The following is an 18,991-nucleotide window of genomic DNA, read 5'->3' on the forward strand; positions in this document are numbered from 1 at the left end:
TTTCCAAATTAATATTTATTGCACTGGTGATTTTTTTATATTCCAACATTTCAGGACAAGACATGATGACGGCACACTCAAGTTATATCAACTTATCTTATGCCGCCACCAACGCAGAGGACAAATACAGGACAGGACAATACTCATTTTCACTTGAGGAAAGTCGTGTAAAGTGCCTTTCCCAAGGGCACAAGATCGGTGGCATGTCAGGACTCGAACCCGGGACCTCTTGGTTACGAGTCGAGCACTCTGCCGTTATGCCACACGACCCTACTAGTGATTATTGAGATACTGTGCAAAGCAATATCAAGGAATGACCAAAATATGGCAAATAATGTTTTTCCAGACACTCTTAGCATTTGCAAACTAGCTTTAAGGTTTTATTTGTTGTTCAATGAAGAAGATAACACATTGTAGCTATGAGCACATGTTGTACTCTGTACTACATTGTATTTGATAAAGAAGTGAAAATTGAGTCCCTGCATTGTTGGTAGTCCATCACTATAGCAGGGATGTAAATGTACCATAAATGTATATATTAAGTCATGATACAACCAATACAAGTAGTTGAGGGAAGTCTTGCCTTATAATTGTATTGCAGTGAGTACAACCTCTTTCCATTGAAGTGTAAAAATGCATAGAACAGCATTTTGCTGTAGGAACTGTGTGGATTTAACAAAAAAATTACAACCCCAGTATTTCAATTATGTAATACCAACTTTTGAGGACAAGTATACTTCAGAAAGAAGCCATAAAATATCCATTATTTGTCATTAACATTTTTAATACTACCAGAGTGCTTTAACATTCCTTTGAACAATTACCCAACGCTTGCAAATCATACAGAACATCAACTGTTATCTTTTTAAGTTTTATCATTCAGAATACAGCCTTGCTTCAAACAGATTTTTGTCTTAACATTGCTCATATTACTAGTATTATAAAAGTGTCTTTCCTTGTTCTAGACAGACTGAGAGGTTGTATTGATCTGTTAATGCAGTGTCTCAGTCTCTGTAGGGTTCTACTCATATCTGATAGACAGGTACAGTCTCAGTTTTTGTCATCTGAAGTCATCGAATCCCGGCGGGGGCCTGGTGAAACTCTTCTTGACTTTCTCGAACCCTGGGGGTGGCCCCCGAGGTTTTGGATCATGTCTCTTATCGTTACTCACAGTTCTGACATCAGATTGAACTTCAATCGCAGCTGAATGATCTGATTTGTTCAACTTTCTATCTTCTTTTTCATTTCTACTTCCCATTTGAGGAGGTTTAGTTTGTTTCTTGTCAACCACTTTGTTACTGTCATAACCCTTTTTTGTTTCATCAGTCCTTCTACCATCCTGCTGCCTACGGTTTCGTCGCTGCCAATCTTGTTGCCTTGGACGATTGGAGGTTTTCTTCGGGTGATCCCCTTCTCTGCTTTTATATTGCTGATTGTGGTACCTGTCACTACAGTGTTCTGAAGATGTGGATGTGATGCTCCTGTTTTCATTTCTCAGCTCAGGAAAACCATTCTGATAACTCTTCTTTCCTTCTTGCTGCTGGCTGCTATCACTGGCACTGATGCTCTTTGCCTGTGACTGTCTGCTATCCCTGGTGCTGATACCTTTTCCCTCTTTTTGCTCCCGGCTATCCCTGGTACTGATGTCCTTCTCTTGTGGCCGCCTGCTATCACTGGAAATGATGCCTTTTTCCTCTCTTCCCTCCCTGCTTTCACTGGTACTGATACCTTTTTCCTCTTTTTGCTCATAGCTATCCCTGGTACTGATGTTTTCCCCTTGTGGCTCTTGGCTATCACTTGTACTGATGTGCTTCTTGCCAGCCTCCTCCCCATGTCTGGGCTCCTCAGATCTGCTGGGGTGTGACCTTACCTCATCCCTGCGCTTATCCGACCTGGTTGACTGTTCTGAACCTTTGCTGTCAGCTACAGACGCGATGCTTTGTTCCGGCTTGTCGAAATCATCATCTTTTCTGCTGTCTCCTTTCCTTGGTGGATATGGTCTCTGTCCGTCCCTTTTCATTGCACGTTCGTTGTTCACCCCTTGCTTTCCGGTCAGTTTTGTCTCCTCATTCCCTTTCTTCTGTTGTTCTCTCACCTTCTCTACATCCCCTGGACTCTTCCTTCCTCCTCTGTCCTGTTCTCTCATCTTCTGTCCATCCCCTGGACTCCTCCGCCCTTCCCTGTACTGTCGTCTCTCCCCTCCTTTACTCCTGTCCCTCCATCCCTCCCTCGGGCTGTGGCGTCTCGCCTGATACCTCCCCGCTCCCCTCCCAGCCGACCTCACCTTTCTCTCACCTTCGTGTCGCCGCTGTTGACCCTTTTCCATTTCCCCTGGAATCCCTCTTCTCTTTCCGTCCTCGTCTCTAGGCACACTTCCCGCCGATTGCGGCTTACGATCCGACAGCCGTGTTGTCTCCGCAATACCCATCCCAGTTGCTCCCATCTCTCCATTACCAGCCTTACTTATCCCTTCAGTTTTTACCGTTGCCATTACCCCAATCCCAGCCTGCAGTTCTCCACCGGTTGGATCCTCCTGGGACTCTTCTGTGCCGACTGAGACGACATCTGAGGTAGAATCTCCCTCGCGGCGAGGAGCCTGGATTACAGGAGGAGCGACACAAGTGCATTAGAAGTGTGCAGCTAATCAGAGAAGTGGGGAGGGATCACAAGGAAGTGGTAGTAGTCTCTTCAGGATGGTAATCCTGTCTGATGGAATCTCTGAGGACAACTACATGTACAATAGTTACTAGAATTGCTTTACAACAACACTGTTCACAATGGTAATCCAGTTGGAATGTACAACCCCTGAAGATAACTAACTGGAATTGTTTTACAACTGTAACACTAGTACTTTACAACATAGCTGGTGTGTTACACCGAAGGGTTATACTGACTATACAGATACAGAAGCTGGTGTGTTACGTCGAACGGTTATACTGGCTATACAGATACAGAACATACAGATTCACAACCACTTGTTTACAAGAGCCAATGTTTCAATGACCATCTGTCATCTTCATCAGGGCATTATTTATAATTGGTGCACTGGAACTAGGTGTTACTGGTTCACAGTGCACTGAAGCTAGATGTTACTGGTTCACTGAATAAAGAACTTTGATAATTTATTCAATCATTCACCTGATGAAATTGAGCACATTAGTACTGGCCAGGCATTTGAGGATAGGAGGCCCTATATGATTGGATAAGCCACAGATACAAAATTCAGTAGATGAACTATGGTTTTAGCAAAGGAGGAAAATAAGTTACCTCTAACTTGATGAAGAACTTGTTTTTCTCTGCCTCGATGTCGATGATTCCTCCCTTTGACTGTTGTTTCTTGTAGACCTTGGCCATGTCAGCCTGCCACTTTATCATGGCTTTATCAGGCTTGTACTTGTCCTGCAGCAGAAAACAAAAAGTTAAAGTTTACTGCACAACGATTGTCACGGGTACAATGTATGGCAAATAATAAAGTTACTAGTTGGTATGAGTCTATCATAATGCTACATATATGGTGAACGGTTACTGTGTCTGACAGAGTGTTAAAAAAAAACTACTGGCTAGAAAATATTTCAACTCTACACATACGTTCTAGTACATTACGCATGACACAAACTATACTTATGCAGGGTACAGTGAATAGGAAACACAATTTGTTATGTTAACCTTCCAGGGCTCTCCCCAAGCAATGAAGCAAGGGTGCTACCCACCTCCCCAAAATCCTAACAGTAACACTTCTCCCAAAATGTTCAAATTTAGGGTTTTCTCTTGGTACTTTCATGGAAATTCGCTGTTTTTTACCAATTAGGGAGCACTTCTTCCCTAAGAATTTCTGGAGAGACCTTCACAGAAGGAAAACAGGTTGTTTTTGCTCTGTTTCTTCTTCTTCTGTTCCAAACACATAAGGTCATTGACCTGGACCAGACGTCTATCACCATGGTAACTGGTGCTGAAGCAGACACCCTGTGGTGTTGGGTTACATGATGTATCAAGTGGCCTTTTCTTGACAACGAAACTTTGAATATTTTCTTCATAGTAATTATAGTCTGTATAATTATCTCAGACATTTACTAATTAAACAACTGTAGATACTCTGTGGGCATTATATCTGGAAAAAAAGCTGTCTGGCCATTGGAAGCTCATTCTTACACCAGTCCATGATTCAATCGACCCTAGCTAATACCTTCATACAGATGTTTAGAGATCGAAATCCAGCCCCTGGTCTGCGATGATAAACTGGTTAAAACTATTACATGACAAGCACTTCCGTCTTTCCCTGGGGAAATTAGCCCATGTCGGGAGGTATTTCACTGTATAAATCTGTCCTGGCAGCGAGTTTTGAGAACTGCTGAAGAGTGCTTTAACCGTACACATAGGGACTGTAGGAGCAGTCTCCACAATCAATATGTCGATACCTGAATTCCACCGAAGTTACCAAAAATAGACACTGTGAATGAACAGTTTTGCGGATGAGCAGGCCACCTCAGGCTAAGATAGCACTGATAGTGGTTTAAAGGCATCCAATGCAGTTTTTAGGGCTTGGAAACCCGAATTTTTCAAAGCCAATATTCCAGTCATTTATCTACATACTAAGTTGAAACCAAACTATCCCAACCTCATGGAGCAAAAATTCCCAAAATTCTGACGGAAAATGGTTACTGGAAGGTCCCTGGGCTGATTTTAAGGGTACCACCCAGAAAATAAAGGACTCATCGTGGGGCTTGTTTCTGCAGTTTTAAATGCCCAAAGTATGAAATGCTGACTCGAATATGCTAATGTGAAGCAGTATGTGTCAATATCACAAAGATTGCCTCATTCAGAATATTTCCAGTTTTGCTGCCCTGAAATTGCATTGGATGCCTTTCACTTATATTCACGTTATATTCTAATGAGTTATCGGGTACTGCTCAAAAACGACATCTGGATATATTGAGGCCGACTCCCTGTTGCGATCTAAAAATAGCACTCCTGTGGGATATGTGATGAGAATTATTACATGTATGAACTGTATTGCGGCTGTGAGCTATAATTCTGTCACGTATCTAACACAACTATTGAGGAAAACTTCTGACGATCAATTTTCCATCCAGAGCCAAAATGAAGCTAAATGAAAATGTGAATTTGCTGGGGCTTCACAACATACATTTGTACATTTTCTTTTTTGTGTGTGAAACAAATTGTTAACATTTTGTAAATGTAACTGTGCGTATATCCCATCCATATTTGCAAAGAAAGGTCTGGTTGGATTATGGGGATTCTGTGGACAACACTACCAAAGTCACAAAGGAGCAAAACTGAGGGCTCATAACTTAATACAAAATGTATACTTCAAATTCATCCATACCCTCAGCCTGGTTGAAAAACTTTGCTATACAACGAGTCCCCCTGTCCATTCCCTTGCAAACTGCAGAAGTATCAGTCCTGTGTTAAAGAGTATTGGACCTGGTCTGTATGTCATAACCTTCCTACCTCATTGATTGCAGGTGGTTTGGCAGACAGCAGTCCTGCTAGGTCATAGCTGATTGGCTCTCGACACATCGGGCACACAACCTACAGACATACAAGTTACATGGAACTTACATGTACAGTGAGAAACACACTAATACATAATAAGTTTGTAGTTTAGATGACATTCAGATACTGTAATTCTTGATTTGTTAACTGTCACTTAATCATAGCTGATTTAGCTGTTACTTTTGTACCGCTAAAATTTCAGTACCGTAATACATTGTATTTGAACACTTTTGATCATCTGCCTTGTCCACACCGCTAAAATTAAGTGCCGTGAGCTAGTCCATTTTCCTCCCAACGCTATAATTTCCAAACGCAATATTAAATGGAATTACAGTACTTAACACTAAATAAAACCTGCTATATAGCTATATGCAGCAATGGCACATACTAGTGTTTAAAGAGTCTAAATTCAAAGTTTCAAACCCTTTCTATGGTAATCCTCAAAGGAAGAAAACAGTTTTAACTGTTAAAACTATCATCTCTTAGTCTTCAGTGCCTGAAAATATAGCCTGGTTACCAAACCTATTTTAGCTGCCAAGTATCTTTCATCATCTCTGCTATATTTGTGGAGAAGACAAAAGAGACTTGAAAGATGAAATACTGTGATCTACTTTATGTTTGCAGTAGCAAAAGTTTGCCGTCTAAAAAAAAAATGGACATGTTCACAGAACTATATACTTGTGGTGGTGGCAGGTGCAGAAAAAAAGAATGTTGGCGAATTATTTGTTTACGGTAATGATAAGTTCCTGATACAGAAGTGATTGCGAAAACTGCAAACATAAAGGTACTGCGAACAAATCATGAATTACAATAGATTTAGTAACTAGTATGATAAAATGCTTACCTCATTCTGTGGTGTCTCCACCCTCCCAGGATCCACTGGTCCTGTGACTTCTGGCTCCTGGTCTAAGGTGTGCTGTATGTACCGCCCCAGACAGTGGCAGTGGAAGTAGTGGTAGCACTCTGTCTTGGTGAAATCATCCATCTCCTAATAAATAAATAAATAACAAATACTTTTCTACATTGCAGTATTACTAAGTATTCTCTAAGTAAAAGAGTAGGGACATGCCCTGGTATATGCGCGATGGTGAATATTCTACAGTCCAGAGTTGGTGATTCACTACAGTACAAATCACTCGGACAGAGGCCTGGCGAACCCATTTTGTATTAGCCTGAAGGCTAGCCTTTAATACTAGCCCCCGTGCTAGGTGCTAGTTGGGTAGCATTGGCTGTATCTTCAGCCAAAATAAATAAATCAACTACTTTCTGGCCTGGCTACTTCCACTACATAATCCTGTATTGGTTTGGTTACCTAGGGAGTTTGGCTTTTGGCAGTGTTGTGTTTTGAAAAACAAATGTAGAAAGTAGAATGAGACTTACGTGGAAAGGGTAAAGGCAGATGGCACACTCACAGCTGGGCAGGTTGTTGTGAGTTAAGCTGTCTTTGGCCAACTAAAAACAAAAGTACATGTGTATTCAAACATTTTTAGTTACTAGTAAGATGTACATCCTAGAGTGTACATCCTAAAGTCAAGCCAGAAATATCAGATAAAAATACACTTGACTACTGTACAAGTATTATGTTGCATTGTGCCATAGATCTTTCAAATTTGAGCTGGTAAACTACAAACTTTACTTGTACTTGATGATGATGATACATGTACTTACCTCTATGATTTCATACAACATAGATTCTCCTTGTCTTTCTTGGGCCAGGTGTTGAAGACTCTTGTAGAGACTGTCGTGTACAGAGGAATACTTATTCATCACTGATCAAATTCTTCTTTTCTGATCTGACAATCATTATGATTCTCTACTATAGGATATAATACCACGCCTAAAGCCTAGAAATCTTATTAATGAAGTGTTATAGTTGAATGAACTGTTTCTTACCGTAGGTACTACCGTAGTTAGGCTGGTTTCTTACCTGTTGACTTGTTGTTCAGACAGCCCTCGAGGGTTCTGGATGGTCAGACTTGGTAACTCCTGGGGATACTTTACAGAACATAAATAAATGAATAAATAGAAAACATAACAAAACAGGTTTTGGTTTAGTGTTATTCAATTCATCACAAGTGATACAATACTCCCTTAATCTTCCTAGAGTCCAGCAAAATAAAGCCAAAGGTTTTACCTGTTTAGGTAAGATGATGGACAGAGTCAGTCGGACAAACTGTGCCTCCACATTGTCAGCTGTTGCAGGGTGGAGGGTGATCTCCACTCTCCTGGGATTGCCACTGGAATGACAATCAGGAATGTTAAATCAGTTCTGCTATACTTATAGGGTATATATCTGTTATATACCAAGAAGTTTAGCAAGAATGGAAACACCCTGGACTTTAAGTTATGCAGACCATTATTGAAGCTTCCATAAAATGTGAGTGAATGAGTGAGTGAGTGAGTGAGTGAGTGAGTGGGTGGGTGGGTGGGTGGGTGGGTGAGTGAGTGAGTGAGTGAGTGAGTGAGTGAGTGAGTGAGTGAGTGAGTGAGTGAGTGAGTGAGTGAGTGAGTGAGTGAGTGAGTGAGTGAGTGAGTGAGTGAGTGAGTGAGTGAATTATTGAGCTAGTAGCTACCTGTATGACAGCAATGTGCTTCAGTCATGCAACATGTAAATGCACATTCTGTGACCTTACTATGTAAAATACCTGTACTACAGTACTAAACAAAGAGACACTTGACTTGAACTCACCTGTCATCATGCTCTACCTGTAGCTCATCCAGGTAAATGGACTCCAGGATTTCTAGTTCCACCTGTAAGGTGCTACAGGAGAGAACAGCACAGGTGTGAGTATGACAAATCTGTATATGTACTTAGTACTAGTAGTACATAATGTATGTACTAGTAGTGTAATATCCTAGTATTTTTTTCTGCAATTCATCACATTTTACTCTTTGTGATGCTTCCACGTTTAAGTAAAATCTATGAGATGGGGAAAGAAACATATGTTATTTTAAGTATGACTATGACTACGTTGTACAATGTATGTGTATGATTCTATGAAACTATGATATCATACAATATTATGCCACTACTCTATGAAACTATGATATTATACAATATTATGCCACTACAGCTCTAGTCAGCTTGTAGCTTTGTCAACCCCTACATGTCTGACTCTAGAACCATACGTACAAATTTCATTTGGGATTATATATTGTATCATAAATTTCATTGATTCCAATATTGTACACTATTTGCAAAATATGTCAAATATGGGGGGGGGCTTTTCACACAGATCTGTATCATCATTACGTAACACAGAGTTACCACAAGTGTTAGTCTTTCCTCTCCACATGTCAAAATCTGGTGACAGTTGTTAATAAAATAGTAGAATTTACCAAATCCGTGATTGCATAACACTCTGAACGCATATATCGATTTTTTTCAGGATTCGAAGGTGCTTTTCTCTCAAAAATCGTTGAACTTAACACTCATTTATTATCCTAACATAGACTTTGTAGGTACAGCTACATCCTAGAGTCTTTATAATTTGTATATTTGCACGATAGAGCGAAATTTTAACGGAAAATTACCTGTTTTCCATACATTCTGGCAAACACTCCGCCATTTTGCCGGTAATTCGAACTGTAGGTCAGAGGTCATAAGCGGACAGTGACCTGAAAGGCAAAAATACCTTTTCAGTCAAATTCTTTTAAAAATCATGAAGCATTATCCTTAGAAGATTGTGGGATTTGTCAAACTATTCGTAACATCTGTAAAAACTCCCCTATCGTGTGAAAAAGTCGGGGTTTTCCCCAAAAATTGTTGGAAAAGTTTTGTGCGCGTGCGCGGAAGTTATTTGTGGGTGGTTCGAACCGCCATGTTTGTGTGAGTCGGACGACTTCCTCATCATTCTGTGCAGTTTTACCACCGCCGGCATTCCGGCTATTTCCTGCTCAAATTTGACTTCTTGGTCATCCTTCCTTGGCGAAGACTTCAAGATTTCCTTCGGTGGTGTAGAACTGAGTCCAGTCGGTGAGATTTTGGAGAGAATCGGCAGAAAAAGGGGAGGTGTGCAAACAAAAGTTCGCTCGGGCCAGTGAGCCAAGATGGCAGCAAACTTCGACTCGAACGATAAGAATCAGTGGTACTTCGGCGGGATTTCCCGCGACGAGACGGAGCGTTTGCTGCTCGGGAGGATGCACGGGTTGTTCCTAGTCAGGGACAGTCGGACCAGGAAAGGGGATCTAGTCTTGTCGGTAGGTTTTGATTCCTTTTTCACCGTTTGTTTCGTTGTTTACTTTGGTGTGAGAAAATTTATGCGCTCGCCGGGCCTCCGGCTGAGCCCTTGATCCAACAGGCGGTTTTGTGATCGTCTGAAACTCGTCTGCGAGTCTGAGCACGTCTCAAACACGACCCTGGTCCTTTCTGTGGTCTCATCAGGGGCAAGATTTGTACAACTTTGATCCAGAAAAGCCTGAAAATGTTTTTGTTTTTTTCTAAAACTCTATAGTGGATTACATAAATCTTGAAAAGAAATCTGCCAATCTGCAAACAGGTCATAACAGACGACTTTGTCTCGCTTCAAGTGTTTGTGCTTTCTAGTATAAACTTCTGATCGGACTTTTGATAAACAGTATCTAACACTGGTGGGTTTTGACCTAAATTTCTCATAATTTTGTGAAACTTTCTTATACATGCTGCCTTTGTTGAAATAGCAGTTTTATGGTACATAGACATTTTTTACCTTCGGATATTCGTAAATACATGTACATCTCTTAAGTCACAAATTGCAGAAATTGTTTTATTGTTATTACATCCTCCTTTTCCTGTTTTCAGTCATTTTTTTAATTCCCTATATCATATGTATGATTGAGTAGCCTTGTACTTGGGGTCCTGCCATGGAAAACAACCCATTATTGCTCACTTCCTGAGTGAAAACAAGTCCCTAGTGTAATGACCTAACAAGTGAATGTGTCAACATATGGGGGATTACTTATAACTAAGGATGTGACTGAGACATCCTTGTCAAAATTGTTATTTTTCAACACCTCCAAATACTACAGAGTAACAGAGATCACATTCTTCTGGTATAACTATACTATCAGTGATTTTGGGTATTAGAAAAGAATGAGACTAGACCTAGAGACTAGACCTATACTATATTCAATCAAACTTGTTTTTCTGACAACTATCAAAAATATGTCAAAGCTTGGAAAGAATACATTTTACTGAAGATATCAGTGAGAAAGCATTTTCTGTATTTTCATGCAGTCTGCCATTGAAAGAAGTATTTTAAAGTTAAACCTCCTTGGACAGCCTTTTAAACTTAACATTCTTGCAAAGAGATCTAGAGAATGTTGACATAATCGCATGTGTTACTAAGCTTTTAAGTCTCAAAGAAATATACCCAACCTTTCAATGTAGGCTGGGAGTTTATGTTGGAAAGAAAGTGAAGGTTGTGAGTAAGGAATGGTATCCAGACAATGTCATGAATGAAAGGGAAACCAAGCAATTAATTACTATAATTACTGAAGGCCAATTTACCTGTCTGTATGTTGTCTAGCCTCCATAGCATGCCAAAAACTGGGGGTTTGGGGGTCTTCAGGGTCTTTGGGAGCTTTTATGTGCTCTTTTCTGATTGCACATCGACAACATAGCCGGCCTGGTTGAATTATCCCCGTTTTTTTAACTGGGCTAATCATTCAGAAAACAGCCGGAGACCACCAAACCCCCAGTTCTATAAAGCTGCTACGAAGGCTGTATGTTGTCTAAGTTTGGCTATTGTTAGCTGTGTTCACTGTAACAATAGTATTTCGTTAAATCTGATTCATCTGAATACACATTGCCACCTTCAATGGCTTCCTATTGAGACGTTACGTAGGAACTCCATGTAAACAGATTGCGTCTTTTCCTGTACGTAAGCACTGCAACATTTTGAGACAGGTGAGTAATTAAGGTGTGGTTTACATGTTTACCTGACGTAATGACTTTCTCAACCTTGTCTCGTCTATTTATAGACTTGATAAACCTAACTGCATGATAATAGGTATCACTAGTATCACATACAACAAAAGGTATTACCCTTAGGCTATACTCCTATACAAAGGATCCGGAGTTGACGTCATTTGGGGATGGTGCTAAGCTCAACTACTGGTGTACAAAATGTTCCTTATTAAGTTATACTGCATAGCTTTTCCTCTGTTACTAACTTAGGGTTTGTAAGCCTAGATTGATGATACACCAGTGAAAGATTTTTTTTTTCTTTCAGCATTATAAAGTGGAATGCAAAAATGTATCATAGATAAGGTTTTTGCTGTGTTTTTTGTTGTAAATTCAGCAGGAAAAGCTTAGAAAGCTAGAGGGATTTTTTCCAAGACCACAACAATTCTGGGAGTGCCTGGTGTTGTCAGTGGTTGACAAGTATCAGGTGGCAGCACTCAAGTTTAGAAGAGACAGGGGAGATATGATACAAGTTTACAAGTTTCTCACAGGGAAGGAGAGAGTAGATCCAGAGCTTTTCTTCCACCTTGGTAACCAGCAAGTAACTAGAGGCCACTGTTACAAGCTGGCTGTGCCCCTGGCCAAGTCCACAGTTAGGCGGTATTCCTTTAGTGTCAGGACAGTAAACAAGTGGAACTCCTTGTCGGAGGTTGTTGTAGAGGCTGAGTCTGTAAATGCCTTCAAGTCAAGGTTGGACATGTGTTGGGAGGAAAGGAAGTACCTGGAATGACAAGAGGGTGGCACAACAGGCGACGCCTTCAGCCACCAATTCATCCTCAAGGTATCCTCAAGGTATCTTATTGTGACTAAACTTTGATGGAATGTCAGGCATTCCCCTGGCTGAAATTACTGGCCACTCAGCACACACAGGAACCAGAGTAGACAAACAAATATCCCTGTCACAGACAACACAGCACCACTAAACAAATGTGCTGGCACAAACAACAAGTGGGGACAAGATGGATGGTCCTTGATGTCCCTACTCATTTAGGTGACAAAGAAGTAAAAATAAATGCCAATCTTTCATAGTAGGACTGACAATGACATGGCCATTGTCTGATCTCACATTAGCAAAATTTTACAGTCTAAGGAAAATGGACATGTTCACTAGAACTAAATAATCTTCACGGCAAGTGGAGTTACAAGTATGTGGCAAAAGACCAATGATAATGGCAATGATAAGTTCACAGTACCGAAATGACCATGAAAGTAGTGAACATGAAAACTGTGAAAAAATCAGGAATCACAGTACTGTCTCTATATTAAATGTAAGAAGCACAGAATTCAGATGCTTACAATGCCAGGCCTTTATAATGTTAGATTTATGGTTTAAAGTAATATCAGTCCTAACTTTGTACATGGAGTCTGAAAGCAAGCCAGCTTGTACTGGTTTGTATCTCACCATATTACTCAACAGTGATAACTCAAACAGTGTGGTAAGATTAAGAAGGTCAGTCCTCAGTTCAGGTGACACAACATGGCCATTACTAGTAAGACACAGACACAGAGGCTCAATGTCAAGCCTTCATATTGATAAATGTATGGGACTGACAAAAATTAAACTGCTGTACAAGGAGTCCCAACGTTAGCCAGCTTGCACTGGTTTGTATCTCACCACATTACTCAACAGTGATAATTCAAACAGTGTGGTAAGAAGGTCAGTCCTGAGTTCAGGTGACCTGACAGCTGGGAGAAGGAACAGACAGGAAACAGATGCTATCACTTAGCAGCTCTTCCCTTCTCAGAAGTCAGAAGGCCATCTTTCTTTCTACTAGTGAGGAGTCACTGCAGCTTTCCTTGGATCAGAGACATGTTGAAAGCTAGCCTGGGTACTAGACTGTTTTGGGGTCCTACACAGTTAGCACCTTGATGCACGCTGGGTAACTCCGTACCTACACTTATCCTGTATCTGGCATCCAGGCAAAGCAGAGACATGTTGAAAGCATCAGGTTGACAGAGGTCATCTTGCATGTTTTGGTTCCACATTGACCCTAACATTGCCAGAGATAGATTATAAGAGTTAGAGTAGTGCTAGTGCAAATGGCCGTGATATTCAGGGTTTGTCTGGTACCAGTTTCAGTACTGTAGAAAGATCTGCCACGCTCTTGTAATACTTTTCACGTGGCAGCTTTCTGCAAAAAGTAAGTAATGATACTAATATATGGATGTTGTAATATAATCTATACCCTGAAGATGCCTTACAGTTCTCTCTCTGTTTTCACAGGTGAGTGAAAACAACACAGTAAGACACTACATCATCAACAAACAACCAAACGGCTTCGAGATCGGCGACCAGGATTTTGTGGACCTCCCGTCTCTGCTGGACTTCTACAAGATCCACTACCTGGACACGACCACGCTGACAGAACCCTGCCCGAAGAACGCCCCGGCACCTCCGCAGATAAACACACCACCTCCCATCATCCAACATCAGCAACCGTTATACGAAAGAACGACAATTCAGCAGGAGCAAGTACGCGGTCTGTACGACTTTCACGGAAACGATCCCGAGGATCTACCGTTCAAGAAGGGAGAAATTCTGACCATCGTGAAAAAGGAGGAAGACGAGTGGTGGCTTGCGCGCAACAAGGTCGGACGGGAGGGTCAGATCCCCCGGCCGTACGTCGAGAGGTACACGCCAACGGAGGGCACGCCACACTACGGACAACCGAACATTCCCGTAAAAGCCCGCGTGATACAGCAGAGGATACCGAACGCGTACGACAAGACTGCTTTGAAGCTGGAGGTTGGGGACATTGTCACGGTGACGAAGAGAAACCTTAACGGTCAATGGGAGGGGGAGCTGGACGGTAAGGTGGGACATTTCCCCTTCACGCACGTGAAAGTCATCGATCCAAACGACCCAGACGACAACGATGTGTCGTCTTGAACACGGACTATCAGTTCAATCAGAAACTTATAGTTATCAGAAGTTACTGCCACTTTTTCATAAGGCCACACCAATTTAATTTGTTGGTTCACGGATTCGCCCACTTCATTTTTTCTGAATCTGATTTGCAAAAAAAATTGGGCTTTGAATCAAATCCAGATGGTTGTATTTTGGCCCCAACAGTTGAAGGAAGTCCCTTCTTTTCAGAGTTTTTCCATCTATGAATACATTGGTTTGATGAACAGTTTGAAATTCATTGTTTGCATTACAAACCAGCTTGGTGTGTTGACTTCATGGCTCTTATCATAGCATTTGGGGCTATTATAGGATGCGTAGGTCTGTTTTTATTTTTTTTCGCCGTCACGGGCTGTGGCATAATATTTTTTCTGAAAAAAACAAGAACAAACAAATCAAATTGGTGTGGCCAAAGCACAATGTATTTATGTCTCAGTTGCCAATTACAGCAAAGTTTGTATTAATGATACAAGCAATAAGTTCAGTCATATTACTTAGTATTCATATCAATGCTGTGAATAGTGTCAAGATAATTGTTGAAAATTATGTATCTAAGAAATTTTACAGATAAGTTGTACATAAGTGGTATAAAAGTTCTTTCATAATTATTTCAAATATCTGATTCAAACATAGATTACTTAAATTCATCCTTTTCTCTTGTGTATAATTGTATGAGAAAAGAGCTAATGTTTCTATATAATGGAAATTATTATATTTAGCTTTTTTGCTACTATGTAGTATATAATCATGTACACTTGAGACTTTGAATAGACTTGTAACAGAATATTTCTATAATCAGAATAGTATCAACTGTAGGAGCTAGCTCAGTACCACTGAATTCTTCCAAAACTAGCACTTAGACTATAGAAGAAGGAGTTTAGCTACCTCATATGGTGAAAAAAATACTAGTAGTGTCCTGTTTAATCACAATGTTGTAATGCTTGAACAGTAACGTAAGAAACGGGGTGAGCAGTAGAAACAGAAAGGCTGGTTCTGGGCCGGGTTCGAGCCCACCTGGCCACACGCCAACGCTCTAACAGCTCGGCTAAAAGGTCTAGACCCATCGGCCGGGTCAGTTGGTTGCGCCTATACACCCTTCACTACACAGTTTATGTTGGGACGCTAAGTTCCTTTTTCCCTTTCTATGTACACATTTTGGTATTCTCTCCCTGTCACTTGAATGATTATACATTTTGTACATAGACTAGACTTTACCCTTATTATGTAACAGGTTGTCTTTTTTTCTGTTTTACTGTATCCCCCTTTCAAATACACAGTATACATTCGCAACAGTGCTGCCAGTCTGTTCAGAAGAACTTTTTTTCAGCAATCAGACAATGATGAAGCACGTCTGTGATTAAAAGTCATGGGAGAAGTCTCGCTCAATGAAAGAAATTCTTGTAGGCGGGGTTCAATCTTGCACAGTGCTGACAGATTTGTGAAACCCCTTCCACCCCTTGAATACTTCCCAACTAGACAATGGAGGCTTTCCTGTGCTCCCATTTGTGTTGCCCCTTGTACTTTTTCATACCCTGCCTACGGGACGCCATTGTTGTGTTAATACGGAGTAATTTAATTAAACTCCGTGCCTGCGTTTCAATACCTCTAGTGAAAGAGAGGGCCAGAGGTGACGGGAGGTCATAGTCAAATTCCATGAGATCTCGGTAAATCTGGCACAGACGACAACTTTGCTGGGAAAAGAACAGTGTTTACACCAGGCAAGCCTAGCCTCTGGGAGGTGTGAGGGGTTTACTGAAAGTGGAAGGTGTTTGGCATTTCAATGGTGAAGTCCTAGGCCTGTATATTAGCTTTCAAAACTTGTGCAGGAAGGTATAGGTTGCTCCAAGTTGTTTTTTGTGGTCGTCACATATAGATGTATGCAGCTAGTTATTCTATGACTTAAGTCCCCCAAATGAGTTACAATTTACATGTGTATATTGATGATAAATGTAATCCTTTGAAAAAAACATTATACATGTCCATGTACTTGAAAACAGACTAGACAATTGCCCTTGTTAATCAATATCATACCACCCACTGTAAAATAAAGTTGCTTTGCATTCATCAGAAAACATTTTACATGGTTGCAACTGCAGTGAATTTGGATGACAACAGCCCATGCCAAAGTCATGGGAGAATTTCTGTTGCGTGGGTCTCATTTGGTGTTGTTTTGACATAGTACATGTTGACAGTTTCTGTAGATAGAACAGGCATGCACGTCATGTATTGTTATGCACAAGCAGAAGTTGTTTGAAGTCTTGTGGAAAAAAGATATGATCATATTATTATCATGAAAGTTCATCTGTGTTGGTAGTAATCATAGTAAAACGTTAAACTTTATTCCAACACACTATTTACAGGGATCAAATTTTCAGCGACCACTGTCGCCTTCATCAGCACTTTTGATCTTACGTCACGTATCAGTAAAGTCTCGTGTGAATAAGGTCACGTGTTTGTAAACCGTAACTCTCGCGAGATCACGTTGTGAAGTGATTGGTCATTAATTATCCTGATGAAGGCGACAGTGGTCGCTGAAAATTTGATCCCTGTAAATAGTGTGTTGGAATAAAGTTTAACGTTTTACTATGATCATATTATGTTTTGAAGTTAAGAGTTAAACTTCTTCGTGATCTGGTCAATACAACTGTACTTATAATCTCAATGTTAGCAATCTCAACATGGCGTCAAAGCCATGAAAATATTGCTAAATACATTTTACAGCAACTCTTGTCATCTTGTCTTCCAAGCTTTGTCATATTGAATTTGGAATGTCTTTTCCCACATTTTGAGGGTATCATGCAGGAGTATGCTTACTAGCTAATGCTTACTAGTACCTAAAATCTTGTTTAATGATATCCCTGTTTGTTACAATGTGTGCAGTTGTCAAGATGTTTTGACCCAAAAATATTTCCATATTTTATTTTTTCTTCAATGTGATTCAAGCTGAGTGAAGTTACAACTATGTGTATTGCGTAGTCTCAGGATCTGTGTACATGTATATTATTAAGGTTGGGCGGCCCGAAATTATATAATTTTCTGACAACTCTGACCAAATCACCACTAGTTAGAAGAAATATATCCAATATACAGTAATTCTCTTTGCTACTTGCACTGGTATATATATGGATGAGTACTACTGTCATTAATTCTACCACAAGTTTGTATGTAAAGGTAATATTTATTTTGATGATTTTATGATGAAAACTTAAATATGAAGAAAATTGTTTCAAGAACTTTCAGTTAGGCCATTATATTGTTTCTGCTTTGTTAAAATACCATTGAAACAGTACGACTGGTATATTGTATATGAAATCAGGTTTATAATTACTTAGTACATAGTTATTCCATGTACAAAATGTAGGTGTACAACTGTACATACATATATGATAATTAATAAATTCATTGATGTGCAAACATTGTCATGTGTGTGTTTGTTTTTTCTTCATTGAACTATTGAAAAGAATACTATACATGCATTTACTAGCACAATGTATATACAAAGAAAGGATGACACTAGCCACATATTTATTATATTTTGATCATTTTTTAATACTATTTCCATCAACATAATTATGCATCTGCACAGTGGCCAAGTGAGTAGAGTGTTCGCTTTGCATTCGCTAAGTCGTGTGTTCAATCCCTGACCAAGTTGTAGAAGTAACGTTTGGAAAGCAAATGCATAATGTTTACCTTCGGACATGGTCTGCTCTGTTAATTCTTAGTCAAACACATTCACATACATGTACTACTAGTATATGATGACAGGAGCAGAGCAGACCATGAAACTGCACAATTATGTAACCCAACACCAGTCACCATGGTGACAGACGTCAACAAATCGTCATTGGTCAGGTCAGAGGTCACTGGAGAAGAAGAAGAAACTGAGCAAAAACAATATGTTTTCCTTCGGTAAACATAAAAACGGTACATCCTGCTTTCTCTACTTAGCAATCAGCATTTGAGAAAGAGTATTATACTGGTACTGTTAACTACAGTATGTTAACTACATTAATATCAGAGCTTTATTTTCATCTACAATGTCAATGAAAAACTATGTAAACTTGTTCATACATGTTTCAAAAAGAGAGAATAGATCCTGTAACACAGAAATGTAACACTTGTTCCTTCTACTGTATCCTTGTTATCTAACTTAGTGCATTTGGCCCATGTAGGGCGTGAATATGCAATTAAGTTCATTGTCATCATTAGTTGATATTGTATAATTATAACACAATTTCAAAATATTTCATACCCATATCTATGGATTTCTTAATTAGTTAACCAGACACTTGTGAGAATCAGATTCTTATAGACATTGCAATGGAAACTAAATTTCACAAAAATCATTGCATCTATACCACCTATTAATGCTGTAGGGCTTCTGAGAAGTTCTTACACTTTGTCTTTTACAATTATGCAACAAACAGGTAACAATTTCACTTACAGCTGCTGTCAATAGTGTCATGATTAGCTTTTCACAATGGAATGATGACTACAAATCACACAGCAAATATTCAAGTTAGCCTTAGGAATTTGCAACATTGTACGTATCGTACAATAAAGTCATAGTACAATAGTTAAGTTAGATAACTATGATGGCTTATACATTTTGTACCAATTATAGTCAA

General features: G+C 39.9%; 2 protein-coding genes across 2 annotated transcripts; one reads left to right on the plus strand and one right to left on the minus strand.

Annotated features, from left to right (window-relative positions):
* Nucleotides 1–480: 480 nt before the first annotated feature.
* On the minus strand, nucleotides 481–9,150 carry LOC109487174 (E3 ubiquitin-protein ligase RNF25-like). The gene is made up of 11 exons (XM_019791160.1): nucleotides 9,049–9,150; nucleotides 8,204–8,275; nucleotides 7,649–7,751; nucleotides 7,442–7,509; nucleotides 7,183–7,252; nucleotides 6,895–6,966; nucleotides 6,359–6,502; nucleotides 5,470–5,550; nucleotides 3,268–3,399; nucleotides 1,804–2,596; nucleotides 481–1,614 (listed from the first exon to the last, which is right to left on the minus strand). Exons 1-11 carry the CDS (start codon nucleotides 9,081–9,083, stop codon nucleotides 1,061–1,063), a joined length of 2,124 nt encoding a protein of 707 aa, XP_019646719.1. The 5' UTR covers nucleotides 9,084–9,150; the 3' UTR covers nucleotides 481–1,060.
* Nucleotides 9,151–9,323: 173 nt separating this feature from the next.
* Nucleotides 9,324–14,537, plus strand: LOC109487173 (crk-like protein). The gene is made up of 2 exons (XM_019791159.1): nucleotides 9,324–9,714; nucleotides 13,683–14,537. The coding sequence occupies exons 1-2, from the start codon at nucleotides 9,565–9,567 to the stop codon at nucleotides 14,346–14,348; spliced, it is 816 nt and encodes a 271-aa protein (XP_019646718.1). The 5' UTR covers nucleotides 9,324–9,564; the 3' UTR covers nucleotides 14,349–14,537.
* The last annotated feature ends 4,454 nt before the right edge of the window (nucleotides 14,538–18,991 follow it).

This window comes from Branchiostoma belcheri, unplaced genomic scaffold (assembly GCF_001625305.1).
Source record: "Branchiostoma belcheri isolate BF01 breed outbred unplaced genomic scaffold, Haploidv18h27 scaffold86, whole genome shotgun sequence".
NCBI classification, from domain to species: Eukaryota; Metazoa; Chordata; class Leptocardii; order Amphioxiformes; family Branchiostomatidae; genus Branchiostoma; species Branchiostoma belcheri.

What these genes read in the sequence shown, in the direction of transcription:
- LOC109487173 (XM_019791159.1), top strand. Translation starts at nt 9,565, where the DNA reads ATGGCAGCAAACTTCGACTCGAACGATAAGAATCAGTGGTACTTCGGC. An exon ending in AAGGGGATCTAGTCTTGTCG is followed by an intron (nt 9,715 to 13,682) that starts GTAGGTTTTGAT and finishes CTGTTTTCACAG; the next exon opens with GTGAGTGAAAACAACACAGT.
- LOC109487174 (XM_019791160.1), bottom strand. Translation starts at nt 9,083, where the DNA reads ATGGCGGAGTGTTTGCCAGAATGTATGGAAAACAG. An exon ending in CCATCATCTTACCTAAACAG is followed by an intron (nt 7,510 to 7,648) that starts GTAAAACCTTTG and finishes TGTTCTGTAAAG; the next exon opens with TATCCCCAGGAGTTACCAAG. An exon ending in TGGAGACACCACAGAATGAG is followed by an intron (nt 5,551 to 6,358) that starts GTAAGCATTTTA and finishes GTATGTCTGTAG; the next exon opens with GTTGTGTGCCCGATGTGTCG.